General features: G+C 38.3%; 4 protein-coding genes across 4 annotated transcripts; 2 read left to right on the forward strand and 2 right to left on the reverse strand.

The window, feature by feature from the left end:
* Window positions 1–2161: 2161 nt before the first annotated feature.
* Window positions 2162–4736, reverse strand: LOC308364214 (uncharacterized protein; the record flags this gene model as incomplete). Its single annotated transcript, XM_080837248.1, has 6 exons — window positions 2162–3071; window positions 3249–3336; window positions 3637–3722; window positions 3816–3912; window positions 4114–4196; window positions 4454–4736. The coding sequence occupies 6 exons, from the start codon at window positions 4734–4736 to the stop codon at window positions 2230–2232; spliced, it is 1479 nt and encodes a 492-aa protein (XP_080693374.1). The 3' UTR covers window positions 2162–2229.
* Window positions 4737–5277: 541 nt separating this feature from the next.
* Window positions 5278–7202, forward strand: LOC308363376 (uncharacterized protein; the record flags this gene model as incomplete). Its single annotated transcript, XM_080836187.1, has 3 exons — window positions 5278–5543; window positions 5672–5769; window positions 6480–7202. Exons 1-3 carry the CDS (start codon window positions 5285–5287, stop codon window positions 7200–7202), a joined length of 1080 nt encoding a protein of 359 aa, XP_080692313.1. The 5' UTR covers window positions 5278–5284.
* Window positions 7203–11698: 4496 nt separating this feature from the next.
* Window positions 11699–14075, reverse strand: LOC308363776 (ladderlectin-like; the record flags this gene model as incomplete). The annotated part of the gene is made up of 8 exons (XM_080836626.1): window positions 11699–11772; window positions 11973–12072; window positions 12261–12386; window positions 12609–12700; window positions 12873–12917; window positions 13228–13287; window positions 13878–13949; window positions 14018–14075. The coding sequence occupies 8 exons, from the start codon at window positions 14073–14075 to the stop codon at window positions 11699–11701; spliced, it is 627 nt and encodes a 208-aa protein (XP_080692752.1).
* Window positions 14076–17698: 3623 nt separating this feature from the next.
* LOC308364616 (ladderlectin-like) lies at window positions 17699–19846 on the forward strand (the record flags this gene model as incomplete). The annotated part of the gene is made up of 8 exons (XM_080837801.1): window positions 17699–17762; window positions 17988–18041; window positions 18216–18254; window positions 18406–18447; window positions 18680–18774; window positions 19205–19330; window positions 19580–19679; window positions 19776–19846. The coding sequence occupies 8 exons, from the start codon at window positions 17699–17701 to the stop codon at window positions 19844–19846; spliced, it is 591 nt and encodes a 196-aa protein (XP_080693927.1).
* Between the last annotated feature and the right edge of the window lie 730 nt (window positions 19847–20576).

The raw sequence follows: 20576 nt of genomic DNA on the forward strand, positions 1-20576 counted from the left end.
AACCAACCGCGTAGGGGAGAACGGAATTGGTTGTCACACTTTTTATTCTAGTGTGAATTGCTCATCATCAAAACATATTTTAATAGTAATTCCTACATTACATTGAAGCTTAAGGTGTTGGCTTGAAATGTGTAGCCCTCTTATTTTCCAACGTATTGTAACAAAGGGGTAATTAAATAACAAAGACACTCTGACACATTGTAACAACCAACCCAAGGTTGTCACACAATATGGGGTTGTTTGTCACAATGTTATTTTATGGGAAAAAAATTTAAAAAGAAGGCAAGAAGGCAGAACTAAATTTGAAAGTTGAATTGCATTGACAAGTTGACAAATTACATACTTAACTTAACGCATCTTAACGCAAAATGAGCAAGGAACATGAACAGGAAACACATCTTTAGGCCAGCCTATATAACAACATGAAGAACAAAACAAATAGGCCTATATGACAACCAACCCCAAAGAGAACGTGACAACCAACCCCAACTGAAATTTCTTGCTAGGATCAAGGCTAACCACCATCTAGTAAGCTAGCTAACAACAATCTAAACTATAGCTTTCTCATCACACTTTTTTTTAGGGTAACAATTGTTTTGTTATTAACCATTAGTGTAAAAGCCTAGAAGAAAAATACTGAGGAGCTGATTTTTTTCAATTTGACATGAAAAACTAAAAGTCCTCTCATGTCAAGTTCAGCTGTTTTACTCCAGAGAAGAGTATGTAGGTGAGCTCTGATCCCAATTCTGGAAATTTCCATACCAAAATTCTGGAGACATTGCCTTTTGGTGGCGAGATATAATGAGTGTGACAACCAACCCGTGAGACAACCAACCCTGTTCTCCCCTACTCTACTTTAACAAACTGGGCAAAAATGGAATTTAGGGGGAACAATCTGTGTTAATCTGTACACATGGCTCCTGGCAGTCCCCCAATCTAAAACTAAATCTAGGGGTGACCACGCTTTTGCTGTTGCAGCCCCTAGACTCCGGAATTGCATTCCCCTCTATAAGATCAGCCCCCTCTATTGACTCCTTCAAGTCCAGGCTCAAAACCTAATTTTATTCCTTAGCATTTGGAGCCCCCTGATTTTAGTTGATAATTTGTATATTTGCTTTCTGTTAGGTGTTTCTGTTCTTTTAATGTGTATATAGATGCTTAGTTGAGTGTGTTGCTTCGGTTTTTTATTAGATTTTTTTGGGGGGATCTAATTGTTTTGTTTCTGTTTTCTATTTTTCTTATTGTGATTTAATAGTACATCACTGGTCAGCGTGAGCTGTTTTTAAATGTGCTTTATAAATACATTTGACTTGACTTGACATATTTAGTAAACATAGTGCAAAAACAAAACATTGACCTATCTCATTGTAACTATAGGGGCACTATATGTGTTGTGCATTTGATAAACAATAATTATCCTGTTGGGCCACTGAGCTGTATCTCCCTACGGGTTCACCGGGACCCAGAATATTCCCAAAAGGATAGACTGATTGAACGCTGTGTAATTCTCTTCAGGAAGATGGATTTTCCATCCTCTTTGTTCCATTGCTCATTTGGCATCATCACAAATGTAAAAATGTTAAACATTCCAATGACCCGCTATGCAGCTTGTATGCTAAATGTGAGGCACTATTATCACTTAAAGCAATGTATGATATTAATATTAATACTGGGAGAACATTTTTACTGATACTTTTAGCATTTTGAAACCCATAGCTAACACCTTATCAGTTATTCCCCATCATCACCATCACAGCTGTTCTGAAAATCACCAACCATATCCTTGATAATTTTTTAATGTTATACCTAGTCATCTTGAGGCAATGTTTCCATTAAAACACAATTACGTGGCAGTAAAATTCGACATACTCATACACATTCAATAATACATAACTCAATACTTGATACAGTGTGACATTTTAGGAGACTTAATAAGTACATTTAGCAACTGTAATAATAATAATAATTTTTAGTGTTAAACTTTATGTGATGCATTAGGATGCATTAGGATTCATCAGGATCTGTTTCTATACCTCTCAACCAGCAAACTTTTTTCAAGGGAGTGGAAAGAGAGTAACTGTTCATGAAACCCAGAAACAAGCATATTACAAACACACCAAATTAACTCTGTGCCTAAAATCATCTACTAAACGTACTAAAATACCTTTTCACAGACTCACATATTACAAATTTATAAGACATTTATCTCTCTTTCATTTTGAAAGTGAATTATACACTGCAGTCCAGTCTTTTCTCCATAGGAGCCAAGTGCATATGTCCCATCAAGTTCTGCTCACCCAGGCAGCTCTTTAGCTGGTGATTGACTAAGCTTATCTTATAGGCAAATACCTGACCACAGCTCTCACAGCTGAAGGGTTTTTCACCTGTGTGAATCTTCATGTGTGTTTTAAGGTTGGATGACTGGTTAAATGTTTTTCCGCACTGACTACATCGGAAGGGTCTTTCTCCAGTATGAATGCTGACATGCTTTCGGAGGTTGCTGGAATCTGAGAAGTGTTTTCCGCAGTGTGAACACCGGAAAGGTTTCTCCCCTGTGTGAATGCTCTGGTGCTTTTTGAGGCTGGAAGCCTGGGTGAAGCTTTTACCACAAAGAGGACAAATGAAGCATCGCTCTCCTGAGTGCACTTGTTGGTGCTCCAACAGGCTGCTGCCACTTGAGCAGACCTTGCCACATGTCTTACACACAAACCACTGTTTATGACGTCTCTGCTGAGTGCTGTTGTACTCCAGAGTGGTGGAAGCAGCACTGTGTGAGGGCATTTCACCAACCATGGATGTTTCACCGGGTCCACTTCCAGGCTTTGTGTGTCTGAAACTGTCAGCATGATACATTTTCTCTTGGTGTAGGTCTGATGCTGAAGTGTAGGAACAGTTTGAGCTATTTGCATCATGGAACACCGAGTTGACTGGATGGAAATTGTTGAAAGGGTCCGTCTCATGATCAGGGTTTGATGAAGAACTCTGGTTGATGGTGTCAAGGCTGCCTGCATAAGGTGTTGATGCTCTGTCATGTGTTCCTGAAAGAGTGGACCTTTTGTCATCTTGCGTTCCTGGTTTGTGGAGGAAAGAACAACCCAAAGATATGACTTTTACAATCCAGAGGTTGTTTATATACTATATGCTACCTATTTAATAGATAACCATCATCCTGTCATCAAGGCTAAGCAATCAAAGTACATCCAAAACGTGTGACTGCCTGGGGTCTGTGGGGTTATTTGTCGCAATACCTTTAAATATTTGGGGGTCATCATCATCTTTGATATAAGCATCCAGGTTCTCGTCCTTGATATGTTCACCTCTGTCAATGTCAGTACACTGCAATACAAGACAGGCAACACAAACAACTTAACACAGAGATACAATGTGCACATGCAAGAACTTCTGTCCATTCAAACATGATACTTCCATTTACTTTCTAGCTAGACTAACACAAACAAAACAATGTATTCCTTAGCATATTCCAAACATTACTGCTGATAATGGCAGTTGTTTTTCTAGTCGCCAGTGTCAAGCATAAGACGCGTATCGAAGGTTGCGAGTGTGTGTAAGCCCATACAAGCACAGGTATTCACAGAAACAATGTAACTGCGGACGAGATATCCTTGTCTGACAGACCTCCAAGATTCTGCATTCCAACATTTGCTGCAAATTGTCTGCTGTGCTGTGCTGAGCATCCACCGACCGATCTCCAGTTTTTAGCACTGTAGCACAGCAAGGAAATCAGTTAAATTCTGAGAATATATAGGGGGGAAAATATCTGCAATGCATTTTTATCTCTTTCTGCATTTGTTTACCTTCCAGGTCATCCACATGTGTGCAGTTTGCCATATCTGCTAATCTTTCTTCTTTTACTGTGATGACATCTGGAGACACATCTCCTGTGTGACCAGACTAACACAAAACACAACATGAGATTCATACAAATTAAAATCATCTACTAGACTATAACAGAAGACACTAAATTAAAACATTAACCTCTAAATAGTTTCAGGCAACAAACCTTCAGATCTAGGTTTTTTTTATTTTTTTTTTAAATCACTCTCCAACCACTTTTCACATTCATTTAAGCATTAGTCCTTAACTTTTACATACATGTATTTTTCTGGCGTCTTCACTGTTGAACCCTGGTATTCCATCAATTTGATGAACTTCGACAGCTTCAAGTTCAGGATTGTCTATTCAACATAAAATAAAAACATTTAAAACGGCTCGTAAAAGTAATGCTTACTTCATTTTTCTAAAGCAAAAGGCACAGTACGTCAAAGCTATTATTCCACATAGCAGCAATGAATCCAAACGTTTTTTTTTTTAAGTAATAAAGATCCATTTCACAAGACTACCTTTTTACTTGGAACATGATTTTATGCATCCATCAAAACAGACAACAGGCTCTTGTAAGTATCATCTCATCATCGAGTAGCCTCAAACTTACCCACTGCCCTTGCTCTCTTTCTCGACGATTTCTTTACAGTTACTTTACAAGTCTGATTAACTGATGAAGGACTATCCCGATTGTATTTCGATGCAAAATCCCTCTCAACCTCAAGCAACTGTATCTTTCTCTTTAAAGCGTCATTTTGTTTGCGACTTTGGGATATTTCTAAGTGTAAAATAGCGTAGCCATTCTCCACAACTTTACAAATTTCTGCAACAGCGGCATTGGCAAGATCCTCTATAATACCGGCTATCTGGGTTTGAAATCCAACATGCGTCATTTTGTTTGACTAATGATGGATTTCGTACAAACAAACAATATATTTTTTGTCCCACTCGTAGAGCCCATCGATGAATGATGGCAAACTGCTGTATCAGTACTTCCGTGTCAGGGAGTCATCAAAGTAAAAGCCTTACCAACACGTTCACTGTGAATGACACTAGTGCCCCTGGATGCAGCTTTAGAAATCCGCTGGTTGATAAAATAAGACTACAAAATAAGAAAGTAATGTGTTTCTCAATTGTATCACAGTTATTTAAATATTGCTGTTCAGAAATCCCCAAAGACGGTCCAACCTCAGCCCAGTAGATGGCGGTAATACAGCTAGTTTGCCCACTTGTATTAAAGCAATAGAACGAGACGAAGAAGAACACTGGTTTGGTCCATAAACATCAGAAGAAGAAAGGAGTTCCATTAAGGTATTGGTAGAGAAGGGCTTTGAGTTCTCAATAAGAGACGCAGAACATACTGCCTCTGTGTTTAAGTTCACAAAATATCTGAAAAGAGCTGTAACTTCTTAAACAAAGTTATAAACGTCTAAATGCAGTAATGTTTTCAGGCGAATTTGAAGCAGAGATCGTCGGGATCATTGAGGGGTTTGCGAAAGCGGCTATGATAGATATTCTGAAAGTATTTGACAGACGCTCCTCAGCTTTACGCGAAGAGAATGAGGCGCTCAGGACCTCATTGGTGTTGATGGGGCGCGAACTGCGAGCAGCACGTAGGCCTAACGCATGCCATACAAACAGCACTCTAGATGTGTCCGTTGAACTTCAGGTTCGTGGAGAGTCAGATCCAATGGGGAAAGGTGAGTTCCTCTGAACAGCTTCTAAATTCATGAGTGGTGTTACTGAATGAGATACAAATGCACATGGTGGGTTTCATTCTATTCGAGAACACCTAATACACCTGTCTTATTTCCACATGTCTTCTCAGTGAGTTTTTTGGACCAAGAAAGAGACCCCTCAGAATCAGCCAGTTGTCTACCTGCTTTGGATGGGCGAGCTATCTCACTAAGTGCTGTGAAGAGAGAGGTTGGTCACTTTGTTTCAGATCAGTACTTTCTAAAAGGTCAGGATCCTGGTAGTATTGTAGCCTAATATGTCATAATATATACGTAGTTAAACAACAATCCTCATCTATTCTATCCTTGGATGGACGTGTCCTGACACCATCTCCATAATAATAATAATTAGAATAATTAATTCATACATAACCTTACTAAAATCCAAGGTGATTTACAGAATAAATACAGAAAATAACATTTAAAAAAAAAAAACAGGTAGGCTATAGCCTATTGTTTAACGTTAGGTATAACCTTTGTATAATATAATTTTAACAGAAATATAAATAATACACAAGCACCATAGTTGATATAAATTACAATTAATGTATACCTCAACTAACACACCTGACCAATAAAATATACATCAAAATATAAATAAAGAAATGTATGCAGGTTTGAGCCCAATAATGTGTTGCTCCCCAACAACTCCAACATTAAAACACAGACAGGATAATCTGGTAACATGCCAAATCTTTTAATTTCTCGCTTTTCATTTGATTATACTCAGCTAAAGCTATTATTTACAAAAGAAGGACAGAGTCCCAATCACACAGAGGGCAAAAATAAATAGTATGTTATCAGTTAGAGTGATCTAACTTGTGGTTTCATCATTAAGGCAGATTTTAAAAACAAGTGATTTCACAATATGGAGGATTAATGTGTTGTTTGTTTTTACAGGATGACTGTCCAGAATCCTTCCCCATTACAGAAGACATCTCGGGGACGTTGTCATCAGAGTGGGACGGCTGTCAAGATGGGCTCTCATCCCACCCTGACGCTTACTACTCGCCACACAGCGTGATTGTGGAGACTGAGCCGCTGGAAGAGCCTGGGGATGACACTTTGCATTGCAAACGGGGGCTCCCGTGGAAAAACAGCACCCGACACACTGATGTGTTCAGTCAGGTAAGGGTGTGGAGGAGCCTCCGACCCATGGCTCCCAGAGTTCCAGCGTCTTTGTCACCATCACTGAACATGCTGTCTGCTATTCCAGTTCAGCCCACAGAAGAACACCTGCGTTCAGCCTCTGATGAACCCCATGTTGATTCATTCACTTGCACACAATGCAACAAAGTTTTCAGCACCACAGAAGAGTTTAAGCGGCATCAACAGACTCACCAAAAGACCTCTGTGTCCTTGCCTGGGCGACCCTTCAGGTGCACACTATGTGGGAAGTCATTTGCTTCTAAGAGCAATCTGACTGTACATCATATCACCCATACTGGGGAGAAGCCACATAGGTGCAGCACCTGTGGGAAAAGGTTTGGCCTCATCTGCAATTTGAGGATGCATGAGAGGATCCACAATGATGTGAGGCCTTTTCTCTGCACGCGCTGTGGAAAGAGCTTCACTCAGAACCACGTACTGCAGAAACATGCCTGTCCCTTTTTAAAATGTTAATTCTAATGTGAAGGAGGCATTCAACCAAGGGCTCATTGTTCACTATTCATATGAGTAGTTATGCTACCCGTGTTTAAGTCAGACCTCTAAAATACAGGGAGTGGACAAAATGTCCACTTACTGTGCAAACAATGGAAAAAGACAGTTGGACTATGTTGTAGCACGATTAAATGTTTTCAATGTCAAATTGACAGTATGAGTAAAAAGTGCCCATGTTAATGATTATTCATGTCTGTAAGCTGCAGGTGAATAATTTCATTTTTGGGGGAAAAAGTAATAGTTAAATAAATAGTTACCATTAGCGACTCTGGTAGGCATGTGTTTAACTGGTGATGTAGGTTGATTTGATTTGATGTTTTTTTTGATGGATTTTCAATAAAGGTTTTTCAAAGTCAAAGCCAGTTGGAGTAACATATTCTACATTGAAAACTTTGGAATTACAGAAGCTTCCAATTACAATCAATTACAGCCTTGCAGATTGTTGTAGTTGTCAATTCGTTGAGGTTGTCTAAAGAATTTCACACCATAATTTCTTAAGCACCTCCCACTCCCAGAAGTCGGATTGGCTTGATTGGAAAATATTTCATTTCATACAGTCATGATGCACCCACAACAGTTCAATGGGCTTTAGAGCGTGTCACTGCACCGTTGAATCTATTACAGACAGAATACCAGTCGTTATGGGTTGTCTCTTGTAGGATGAAACTGACTCCAGTCATGCAATGCACAGGGTTTGGCATTCCATTGGAAAATAGAAAGCATTCCTTATTTAAGATCTCTTACTCCGTACACATTGCCCACCTTTTCCCCAGACCATCACATTTCCTTCAATCTTTTTCGTGTGTGGGTATTGCAGGTATTGTTTAATAGAACTGCTAACTGTTTCTGTGCACCAGGGCCTCTTACGTCTTCAAATTATGACATCTTTAGTTTCTTGGAAAAGTCTTAGAATAGCCTTAACTTTGTAAACAGTAAAGCTAGTTTATGAAGTAAGCTCTTTCTTTCTGACTATTTAAAAACATCATTCATAATCAAACCCACTAATGCAGGTACTCAAGTAACCCAACAATATAACTCACGGTGTAGTAACAGACAACAGAACTCAATCGCACGACTAGGACACAGGCATAGACGGATTATGAAACCATGGGCCCCTGGGCCTGGACATGTAAAAGCCACCCCACAACAGCACAATAATTAAATTCACCTGTACCTCAACAGGATTTACAGCGCACACACACATTTTCGAACACAGCGCAGGTACACTCAACAACAAATAAGAAATACATTACAGCGACTTCACGCAGAGGCTCTGGCTTAGGGGCCCACTGAGCTCATGGGCCCCTGGGCCTGGGCCCGGTAGGCCCATTTGATAATCCATCCCTGGACACAAGGGTAAGGAGTAAGCAGTAACTTTTACTGGCAGAGTTTGATATACAGATTGACAGTCCAAAGGCAGGCAAACAAATTCAACAAGGAGAAGGCGGCTTCAGGGTTTGGTGTAGGTCAGGTCGGGGTTCGGTACACCGGAAGGCAGTTTGAAGATCATGCAGATGAATCGAATAGGGAAAAGGCAAAAGCAGGGTTCGTTAAAATCCATACACAAGGAGAAATCGCTGGTACGCTAGAAACATGCAAGAACTGGCATCGAGACACAGGAACACTCGGACTAAATACACTACTAGGTGATGAGGAACAGGTGCAAACAATCACCAAAGGCGGGGAACACACAAGGGCAGGGAGTGAGGTGTCTGAAACAAGAGGAGAGATGAGAAAACAAACAAAACAGAACTGAAGAATATATGATAGAATAAAGAAAACATAACTTAGGAGACAGGACGGGACTTAACAAGTGAAAGTGTTTTCTAATGATGAATTACCCTTGGAAAGAATGTTCAAGGGTTAGATAATGTGCCATTGGAACAGAGGGGTGACTATTGCAGAAAATGTCCTTTGTATGCCTATGTAAATATTCCATTAAAATGAGCAATTCCCAAAAGTAATAGTCACTGAAAACCTTTATGTCTAGACTATTTTCTGATGAATTGAATGTTATTTATGTGAAAAGTAAAAAACTGTTTTCACAAACGAGGACATCTCTCAGATTCCAAACTTTTGAACAGTAGTGTATGTATTCAGTCTGCCAGCTAGCTGCCTTTTCTCTGTGCCACCAAATGGCTGTTTTATGTCTGCAATGTTCTCTAACCCTTTGGTGCACAGAGTGGTATGAAATGGACTGTCCTGCCTTCTATTCTGTGGCTTGGCCATCTTGTTTCTTGGTGTCATAAATATATGAAGCATCAGACATTAAAGTAGTCCGTGTCTGGCCTTAAGCATTGCCTGGAAAAATAACTGTTTGTTTAGGTGCAAAACACTAGTCTGATGTAGTTTATAACGCTTCTAAGTTTAATGAATTAATTCTATAATTTCTATAGAATCTATAATTGTATAATTTCCATTAATTTCTATAACTAATTAATTAAACAATTTAATTAAAAACGGGGACTGAAATAGATACAGTACTGCTTTACACTAACATAAACTCAGCTTTGGACTGTATACAGTAGATGCTTTGGACTGGTGGTTAGAGAGGCCAGTTCTGGAATTGATTGAATCATAGTTCTAAGCATCAGGGGCAGCATTTATAATTGTAGCAGAACCCTGAGATGCTGAAGGTCTTGCTGTAATAGTAGCCGCTATGGTTGTTGAAGACAAAGCTTTTAAAGTGAAACTTCCAATCTGAGGTATATCTGTTGTAACCATGGTTAGTCATAATCAAAGTTATAGTTGAGGACTGATTAACAGGAATCGGAGACAAAGTTGTATGTGATGTAGTTGGATTTGCTGTTGCTTTTTGAAGTTTGATTGAAGATGTAGATGTTTGAGATGAGGTTGTGGTTGATGAAAACGCTGTTGTATTTGAAGAGTTTCTTTTTATGGTTGTAGCTTTTATTGTGTTTTTTGATTAATTGGTTTTAATGGGATTGGTTGTTGGATCTGCAGCAGAAGTCATGGCACTAGATGGAGTTGTAGGTGCTTTTATGGTGGTGACAGGAAGAGTTGGAGATTGTGTTTTAGTATTGCAGGCAAACTTGTACTGGCAAGAATGGAACACTTGGGGGGGATTTGGATGTTGCTGAAGGTGCCATTATTATGGTATTTACATAAGGTGAGAGTTGCTGAGCTTTCCGTTGATGATGTAGATATGATTTTGAAGTTGCATCTTCTGTTGAGGTTGTGGATCCATATAGTGATTTGTATTTTGCAGTGAGGATGAAGAGGATGTAGGATTGGCAGCCAAAGAAGATGGTATTTTAGTTGTGGTACGTACAGTTAGGGCTGTGATTTTATTTATATTTTGAGGTACAAGTGTAACTGTAGATGTATCATTTGTATAATGTAGTCCAGTAGTTGTCGATGGGGTTGTTCTAAATGTTTAACTTTGTACCTACAAACCTTATTGGAGTTGAGTTTGTAATTGGTGATGTCAAGATGTTGCTATGGGTGTGACTGTTGCAGTTGAATTGTCAGTTGTAGGTACATCTGTTGTATGCATTGCTATCTGGTTTGGTGATGAAGTTTCCCATGCAGGTTCAGGTTTAGTAATCAATGATGCTGCTTTTAAGTGGGAGTTATTGTTGAAGCTGTCAAGGCTGATTTGTAGGTTTGTGATAGTGTAAACACTCATCTTTTCTGATCTGAATAAAAGTCTTTATTCTTGGTTGTTCAGGAAAAACTTCAGAAGTCTGGCAGGGTGTGGATCAAAAAAGGTTTATTTTTCCAGTGCAATACTGGCATGAACCTGAACATGTCACAAGACTATACTGGCGTTACAGAGTTTTGCATTATTTTTTATACATCTGAAGAGACACTTGTCACTCAATCATCTATGTCCTTCCCCATAGGATATATGTGGCTTTTTAATTGGAGTATGGCTGGAAATGTCATCTTTGGTCAGTTATCAGTGCCTCCGCCTTATAGCTAAGGCTTTACCTCTTGCACCAGGCATACTCTGAAGACACCCATGGTTAGGAATGTGCCATTTCAGGACTAGAATGGGTGCAGTAAAACAGAGGAGCCTAAAATGTGCCGAGTTTAGGATTACAGTGAATGTGCAGTAGTACAGGAAGGGCCTCCTTGGCCTTCACCTGGCAGGCAGAGGGTTTCTGCAGCCATCCTGTGGATAGTTCCTCCCCACACATCACTGTGCCCAGACTTTATACATGTTTAAACATGGAGTGCACCTAATTTATTTCATATCAGTAGTGTTAATCATTCTGTAGAAGTATAGTACTTTAAATAGGTTTTTATCATGAATATCCTAGTGATAATACTGTTTGTTAATATCAACCAACACTGGTTTTTATACTGATTGTTAATAGTCTATACACACAGATTATTTAGTTTTCATTCAGATATTTTCCACCACAAAGCTGAAGCTATTGGTTCTGATGTACTTGTACTGAACAGGAGATCCACGACCCATTCATAGGTCTTCAGTTACAAGAATTTAGGTTCCGAACACAGAAAAATGGTAAGGAACTTGCACAGTTTGTATTTGACCAGCCACCTGCAATAAATGAATGAATGAATGAATGAATGAATGAATGAATGAATGAATGAATGAATGAATGAATGAATGAATGAATGAATGAATGAATGAATGAAAGAAAGACTAAAGCGAATTTCAGAAGGGTGCCTTATATCAAATTTACAAAAAGACAAACCAACAACTAAACAGTTACTGAAGCCATGGCTAGTCTTACTCACCAGTTGAGCGCATGAATATGCATTGGTAGTGAGTGGTGCTGGCCGGGGAGAGCCAGTTGGTGTAGAAAAAACCTGTCCTGTCGATCCACATCCATGAGCCCTGTTAGCAAGTTAGTTTGAGAAGTTAGGTTTTGTCTAGAGGAATGAACACAGACTTTGACGATGACCATCAAAATAATCCTCTGTTTACACACGGTTAACTAAGTTTGTTTAAATTAGATTAGACATCAAAACTATTTTAGATAAATAGAAAGAATCATCTGGAATAATCTGAATTGAAAGACTGACCTGGAAATAAAATCCACCCAGCCAAGCTGTTGATCTGCCAGCCACTTGAGTCAGACTTTGCAGGAAGTGGTATTCATCTGGGCTTTGCACAGATGTGAGTGCCGCTTGCTGGTTTACACAGTATTTCTTCACACATGCAGGCAGCCGAGTGGAAACAACGATCATTCAGTCATTCATCTTAAACACATTGTTTGTCATAAACATGTACTTGTCACTTTATTCACTAATGATAATTATAGGAACAATTGAGTTTCTTTATTTAATGCAAATAATAACTGTTTTTGTTTACATAATTAAAGAAGAACAAAGCTTACAAGTGCTGTTATTTATTTAAAAAAATGCTGGTACCTCAGCGTTGATCCAGGTCATCTGAGAGCTAACATAGAGGTAACAGCGTGATCCATGTCTGAACCAACCAGGAGGACAGAACATCCGTACAGCTGGGTAACACAAAAGGACATTTTGTTAGAAACAAAAACTTTAAAATACCCACCAGCTGATAACAGCATGGTGTTACCTTGTCTGTTTTGAGTTGTATGCATACAGAACCAATGTTTTGTTAGTTTTAAATTGGCATTATTTGTCGTGGTTTACTTGCAGACTTGCACTAACCTGCAGCAATCTCCTCTTCACCATTTTCTTGAACCTTGTCCATCACTGATGGTTTGTTGTAAAAAAAATGGCAGTTAGTTTACACTTGTGGTAGATCAGTCAACTGAATACTTTTAATTATATACCAAATATGGAGTATTTTGCTAGACAAAAACATATCTGGAACACACCTGGAACCATCATTCTAGCTTGACCTAATCTTTTACAACAAAAACTGCATTTTGCTCCTGTAAACTTTTAACTTTGTACCTACAAACCTTATTGGAGTTCAGTTTGTAATTGGTGATCTCAAGATGTTGCTGTGGGTGTGACTGTAATCTTCTAGATCGCTGTGATATGAGCAATATTACAGTACCTGCTGGTGCATCAGCTCCAAAGTCTTGAGCATCCTCGGTTGACACTGATGAAGTAAGTTCTAGGAAAGAAAATGATCATTTCAATATCTAAAATGGATACTACACATGCACAGAGACGTCATTAATTGTCTCTGTACCTGTATTCAGGTAGAATACTGGAAGTGGCTGTGGCTTATGCCAAAAGTCATGTGAAATCGGCCAAATGTGTTTTCTAACCTAATATTCATTGGCAATGCAATTTGTTGTGCCTTCAAATCATCAAATGGATTTAATATTGGCATATAATGAACTATGAAATACACTTCCACATCCTCATACTGTACTTTTCATCTCTCTTTTTTAATTTTTAAATTATTATTTTTTTTTTTTCACTAAACTTGAACTGCCTGAACCCTCCTTCCTTGTAGTCCATCTGAACTGGATTGAACTGAATAACTATTGTGAATTTAAAATCATCACAGTATATAGGTCTACAGTAGGAAGCATAATAATCAAGCTAAGGTTATTTGAAACCTGCTTTCCTGAATAATGGATTAATATTTGGGTGCGTCCCTAATGGACACCAGGAAAAAGTCATCAAAATACGAGTTGTATTTACATAGATTCCTAGTCACCTAAGATCATTCCAAATTATAGGTTTGCCACTCACCTGGTACAGAGTTCTGTACCTCTCCTGGTGTTTCTTCAACAGCCGCCACTGTAAACACATGGAGCAGATATACTAATTAACTGATACTCCCAGTGATAAGTTAATTATGCATGCTGCTTCAAAAGAGCTAAATGTCCTACCTGCAGCTGCTGTCATGTACGCAAAGGCAAGACAGAGCAAAACTGAAGCCTTCATCATGAGGAATTTGATGACTGTCTCTTCTAGAGGAAGACATAAAAGTGTTAAACATGCAAGTACCAGTCATCTGTATTTTTTCTTTGCAAATTACGTTTTTGGAGAGTATTTTGAATGAGATTTGAGCTTAAAATGTAAAGAAAACTCATCTTACCTTCAGATAATGTGTCAGGAAAGTATAAAGGTAGGTGGCAAAGTGATAAGTGCACTACACAGTTGATTCTTTTATAGCCTCCTGAACCTCGTATGGCACTTCCCTTCCATGTTGCATGGCCATAAATGTCATAAACAAATGTAATGATTAACTTCCAAAAACCTTTTTATTGTACAGATATTCGGTCTGACAAAAACTTCATACTGAAATTAAATGAAATTGATTTATGTCAGATGTCAATGTTGGACTTGACAGAGGATTATCAGGGGTCATATTAGTGAATATACACAGGTCCCTTTGAAATAAATACTAACATAAACATATAACATAAACATAAACATAAACATATAAACGTATAAGGTAGTATCCGAGTTTTGAATAAGGCTTATACTTCAACTGATTTTTTTTTTAGCTCTCCTCCGGTATGACAAGTTCAATATTTAGGGCAAGTTCACCACTTCTGTTGTTGACTCTCCAAATAGCTGGCCTATTAGTTTGGAGAGGCCATAATGATGAAAGACATGCCAGATTCGAGTTATTGTGTTACAGGGTGGACAATGGTTTGTTTGCACTACATTTGTGGATTTAAACATACAACTCCAGCTTCAAAGGGTGCACTACAAACTTAGCCATGAATACACAGCAGTGCTGTGAGCTGTGCCAGCACCCCTTCCCCCACTGGTGTTGATGAAGAGTTCCCATTCTTCAGGGGAACTATAAATGCCCAGCTACTCATGTGGGGTGTACAGGTTAAATGAACCCCATTACGTAATATTGAGCTATCACAATAATAATTACAGAAATATGATACCCCAGTTATAATGAAGACTTCAAAGTAAAAGTTCCATGTCTGCCTTGCTCTTAAGTGTGGCTTGGGAAACCTTCTATCCAATCAATCACACTTCCTTACTGAACCCAATGAACTACTTCCTTAAGAGGAATCTTAAATGTATCTGACACCACTGTTTGTCTAAGGGTGTGGTATAGGGTGAAACAGCTGATATGGTTATATGAAGTATAATAAAGATCTGACACATATACGCTTTTAAGATAAATGCTAATTGAGTTTTGCGTAAAAGTCTATCCCTCTGAAATAATAAAGCTTGCACAATAGCTCAAAAACCTTGCCAGTAAAGGGAAGAGTACATAAGACGTCTGACTGGTAGATCAAATGTAATTTGGTTGAATTAAAGGATAATCAGTGTATAACACAGTGTCTGCTTTTCACTTGTCTGTAACTCTGTCAGTCAGTCATGTGTTTGTTACCTACTTTTCCATAATGCCAATTCTAGAATCTCCACCAATGTTGGTGTTGACCGTCACTCTTCTCACACAGTGATAGGCAAACAAGAGTCAGTAAGTCAGTTTGTTTTACGGTGTTTTAAATCATTGGGTTGTTATGTTTGTTGGTGAATAATGGTTAGGTGCTGAAGTTGTTCAGGCCCATACCCTTTTCAAAAAGCATCGCCCATATTAAATCCAAACCAGGGGGACTCTGCTCCTGAAGCCCCCTGTCTTATTAATCATCTATGTATCCTTGCTTTAAGCTTATACTTCATCTACAGTATTTATCCTTGCTCTAAGCCTATATACAGTATCATCTATATATCCTTGCTCTAAGCTTATACATAATCTATATATCCTTGCTCTAAGCCTTTATACAGTATCATCTAGATATCCTTGCTCTAAGCTTATACATCATCTATATATCCTTGCTCTAAGCCTATATACAGTATCATCTATCCTTGCTCTAAGCGGCACTGTTGGTACTGGGGGGCAGGAGATAGATGGGCTATCTCCCGGGCCTTTCTGTGTGGATTTGCATGTTCTCCAGGTGTTCACAAGGTTTCCTCCACTAATAACCCCTACAGAAAAACATGCAGAAGAACAGAACGCTCTCCTGTCCGTCCCTGACCAAGACGGGTGGATTACTTGACTTGGTCCCCGGGTGCCTAAAGGCTTCCCACTGCTCCTGGGGTCCTGGAAGAAGGACAGTCCGGGATGGGAAAAATGCAGAGGAAAATTACAGTGCGACCTCGGCCTGCGTGTGTGTGACCTGTGCCGCCACCTAAAATGCATGTGTGTTGCTGTGAGTTGTGTGCTGTGTAAGCTTATCATCTATATATCCTTGCTCTAAGTTTATATATCATCTATACAGTATATCCTTGCTCTAAGCTTATTTATCATCTAAACATCCTTGCTCTAAGTTTATATATCATATATACATCCTTGCTCCGTTTTTATATCCTATATATATATCCTTGCTACTTCCGATGGCGCCACGGACGGCTGCTGGTGCGCAATGTTTTGTCTTGTTTTGTTAGTTAATTCAGTATTTTGTCTAAAAAACGGGAGCTCTTTCACCAGAGAAATGCTCCATACTGTGTTATATCTGTAATACTTATGTTATGTGTAGTACTTAGTGTGTTTCTATGTTCTATGTTTTATGTTATGTGTAGTACTTACTGTGTGTGTATGTATGTTTTTTTATGTTTTTATGTTTACTGTATGCACCCATACACCAGAGCAAATTTTAGGTAGTACACTTACTTGACAATAAATCTGTTTCTGATTGCTCTAACCACAGTGAAATCTGTGTGATGAAAAGTCTTTTGAGCCATGTATTCGTAAAGCCCTTTCAACTGAGAACCACCATGCTTGAATAGTTGTGATTGAAAAGTGTAAAACAACAAACATGATCATGGAAATTACTTTGATTTGTTTTGATTAAATGAAATGTGAGCAATATCTATTTACTTGCACAGCATGCATGGTTAAAAACTGGAATCAATGTATAGCACCAACACAGATGATAGAAATATAATAAAGAGCATTATACTATCTGTCGTGTCCTCATAATCTTTGTGCAAACTTTAAAAAAAGTCTTAGAGATTTCTGAATAGTTTGTTATCTAATGGTTATATGTTTCACAGTCTAACTTGCGAGAAGGAACAGGGAACAAGGAACAATCAAATGTTAATGCGTGTGTTACTTTCTTGTGCTGCTTTTATGAGGGAGTTGACCTCACATTTCTCTGGTACAGCAATTAGTCACCTTTCTAGATACAATATATTGAAATCGACAGCCTAGTTGATAATTACTCAACAGCAAACAATTTCCTGTCATCCCATAACATATTTGGTTTCCTGGTTAAGTTTGTTTCCTGGTTGGCTGAAGAAGGTATCATGTGAGGGTGTGATATATCTTACCGCTATACATACAGCATATATACAGCAGCATCCTTCAGTACTAACACACCTAAAAGATCTCGCTTGATAAACTGGTAAGGGTTTTACCTTTTCAAATATCTTGTCATTATTTATATCTGGTAATACCTTATTTATTTGATGAGATATAAATTATTACATTAAATGTTAATAATGACAGGATGTGTTATGTTTCATCTCTTTAAATCAACATGATGTATAATTCACCATTCCAAATCATTCTTGCAGTGAAACCATAATTCACCATGAGGACGCTGATGTTTTCTGCTCTTCTCTGCCTATCAATTTCTCTATCATGGGCAGCAACAGGTAGGAGTTTTAAGATTGTTTCAGACTGCTTTTCTATACAATAACACCTTGATTAAAAAGTCATCTCCATTTTAGACACAGAGCAAAAAAATGAATTAACAGATTAGATATATTATTCCAGTACTATTATCCACATACACTTCAACAAAAAAACTACACTTGATTTTATTATGTATTTACTATACTATGTTTACACATTATTATTCCTTTCATTCTCATCTGAAGTCCCTGTGGAAGAAAACACTGAGGCTGCTGCTGAGGAAGCCACATATAACAACAGTATGTGCCTTGAAAACTCATTTTATTTGAAGTATTTTTCTTTGAAGGTGAAGTTTTTATATAAAACTGTGAACCTGTAGATCTTAATTATTTTGTATGCTGTACGTTCACATACATTAGCCTATGTGTGTAGACATTCGATTGCTGATAATTGTTTCTTCACTTTCCTTTTAGCTGCTGCTGTAGTTGGAAATGAAGAAGAATTTACCCCAGGTAAGTGTCAAATGAAATAACTGAAAGCCCATCAAATAGCACAACATGTAAACGATTTCATAGAAACGTCCTCAGTCTTGAAATCTCAAGTCTTATAGTCCTATCCCACCCAAAAGAAATAATAGTCATTATTTGATGTTTGTTAATACAGTATTGACTGCTGAAGATGGAACGGAGGATGAGCAACTTCAGCGTAAGTGTCCTCTATGATCATTCTGGAACAAGGAGTCTTCTAAGATGACAGTCAATGGCATTGTACCACTTTTCAACTGAAAACATGTATTTTATTTGCAGTACCACAAATGAACCCATGTTTGGCTATTCACATTCGTCACTGTCTGTTTACTGCATTTATAAAGGAAAAAACATTATAATTATTTCATCCTTCTTTTCATTTTTATATGTACATATTTCACCCCCTGCAGAGAGCCGTTTTCTGTACTGTCCCCCTGGCTGGTTCAGGTCCGGGTCACGTTGTTTCCTGTATGTGAGCTCTCCAATGAACTGGATCAATGCTGAGGTACTTTTTTAGTGCGACAGTAATAACGAATCCCACCTGTTCAGTGTTTGTTAAAACCGTTTCAGTCATTTTGACTGCTTTCAGTTAATATTGGGTAGTAGCATATATGATTGAGTCATTGGCTTTGCCAATAGGCTACAAGCAACCTAAACCTGTATAATGGGGCAATGAGGCATAAAAAGGAAATAAAAAAGCAATCATGGATTTAGGACATATTTAACATATTCAGCGTATTTCAATGCATGGTAAAACACACATATATTGCATTAAGGTATTTAAAGTTGTAGCTAAGATGTAGGCTACAACTGACCTGCATCTGTCTGCATTGCATTTATGTATTTCAATAACTCCCCTCCATTCAGGGTCACATAATAGTTCTAGGGTTACCTCTACCTATAATGGCTTTCTTTTTCTCCCATCCTTTTGGCAGAAATACTGTGTGAACCAGCAGGCGGCCTTAGCCTCAGTCCAGAGCCCACAGGAATACCACTTCCTGCAGAGTCTAGCTCAAGTAGCTGGTAAATCAACAGCTTGGATTGGTGGCTTCTACTTCCAGGTAAGGCCTTCTCTGCTATTTTCTACCCCACATACCAGGCAAATAAACCCAAACATTGAATAGAGTGTTTTTTAATTGCAGGCCATCATTCTATATTAATCATTTGTGGCCATGCATTATGTTGTAGGCAACAGCAAAAACAAACAGGAAAACATGCATATAGGCCACTCACACTGTCAAATACAAAAATTGATAGTTGATCTTTTAAATGTTTCATTTACCATGTCTGATGCCTTCTCTGTGCTCCAGGGTTCATGGATGTGGATTGACAGAGCAGGCTTCTATTACACAAATTGGTTAACACAGAACAGTGTATCAAGCTTCCAGTGCATTCACATGAGCTCATCAAGTAAGTTTACCTTTCAGATTGTTTTAGCCACCTTTGATAGTCCTCTTATGTATTTAGGCCTATGTGTTGTGATCTGATTGTTTTGTGTCTTTTCAGGTGGCTGGTCAAACGTGAATTGTGCATCCTCATTGTCATTTTTCTGTGCAATGGACCCTAACTCTTGTTGATCCCTGCTTTGAAATATCAGTTTGTATGTAGCATTGGTAGGGCATTTGCCATTTTATAGTGAGAAAGCAATAAAGTAGCACTTTTGTTAGAGTGCACACATTTGTGCCATTTTTTTCCTTCAGTTATTTGATAGCATCTGTTTAACAAGTTCAAAATGATACGATTCTGTTGGCATAGAAAATAAATCTTGATGTCATGAGATGTTCTGACTGACTTAGCTGGGTGAAATTGTCAGATGTTTCCTGATTCAAGTTTTAAAGTGTCGATTCTCCTAATTCAGATTAAGATTAATGTAACATTTTCCTTAAATAAAAAAAATGAAGCCTAAGTGTCAGCAGTGTTTAAAAGGTCACCATTTGTTCATTAGTAATCATTAAACTCAAATATTAGTTTTCAAGTTGCATGTAGCCATCCGATGCGAATGTAGGCTACAAGGTCAGGAAATCAACATTTACAATGGTAATGTACATTGTGAAAATCTCTTTAAAACAAGAAAATACAACTAAATTCCAGTCTGTTATAATCACAAAACAGTGCAATGTGCATGCAGTGTGATCACAGGCGAGTGTATTGACATTGTATGTAGTTTGTAGGGTTGTGCTAAGCAGCTTGTCATTATTAGGACAAACAGTATGTTGCGGGTTGTGTTGTGCTGGATCACAACGTAGTGCAGAGTCTGCATGGCTAGTTGGAACGACTAGTATTAACAACTAGTTGCCCAGGCGATAA

The sequence above is a fragment of the Sprattus sprattus genome (genome assembly GCF_963457725.1).
Source record: "Sprattus sprattus genome assembly, chromosome: 4".
NCBI classification, from domain to species: Eukaryota; Metazoa; Chordata; class Actinopteri; order Clupeiformes; family Clupeidae; genus Sprattus; species Sprattus sprattus.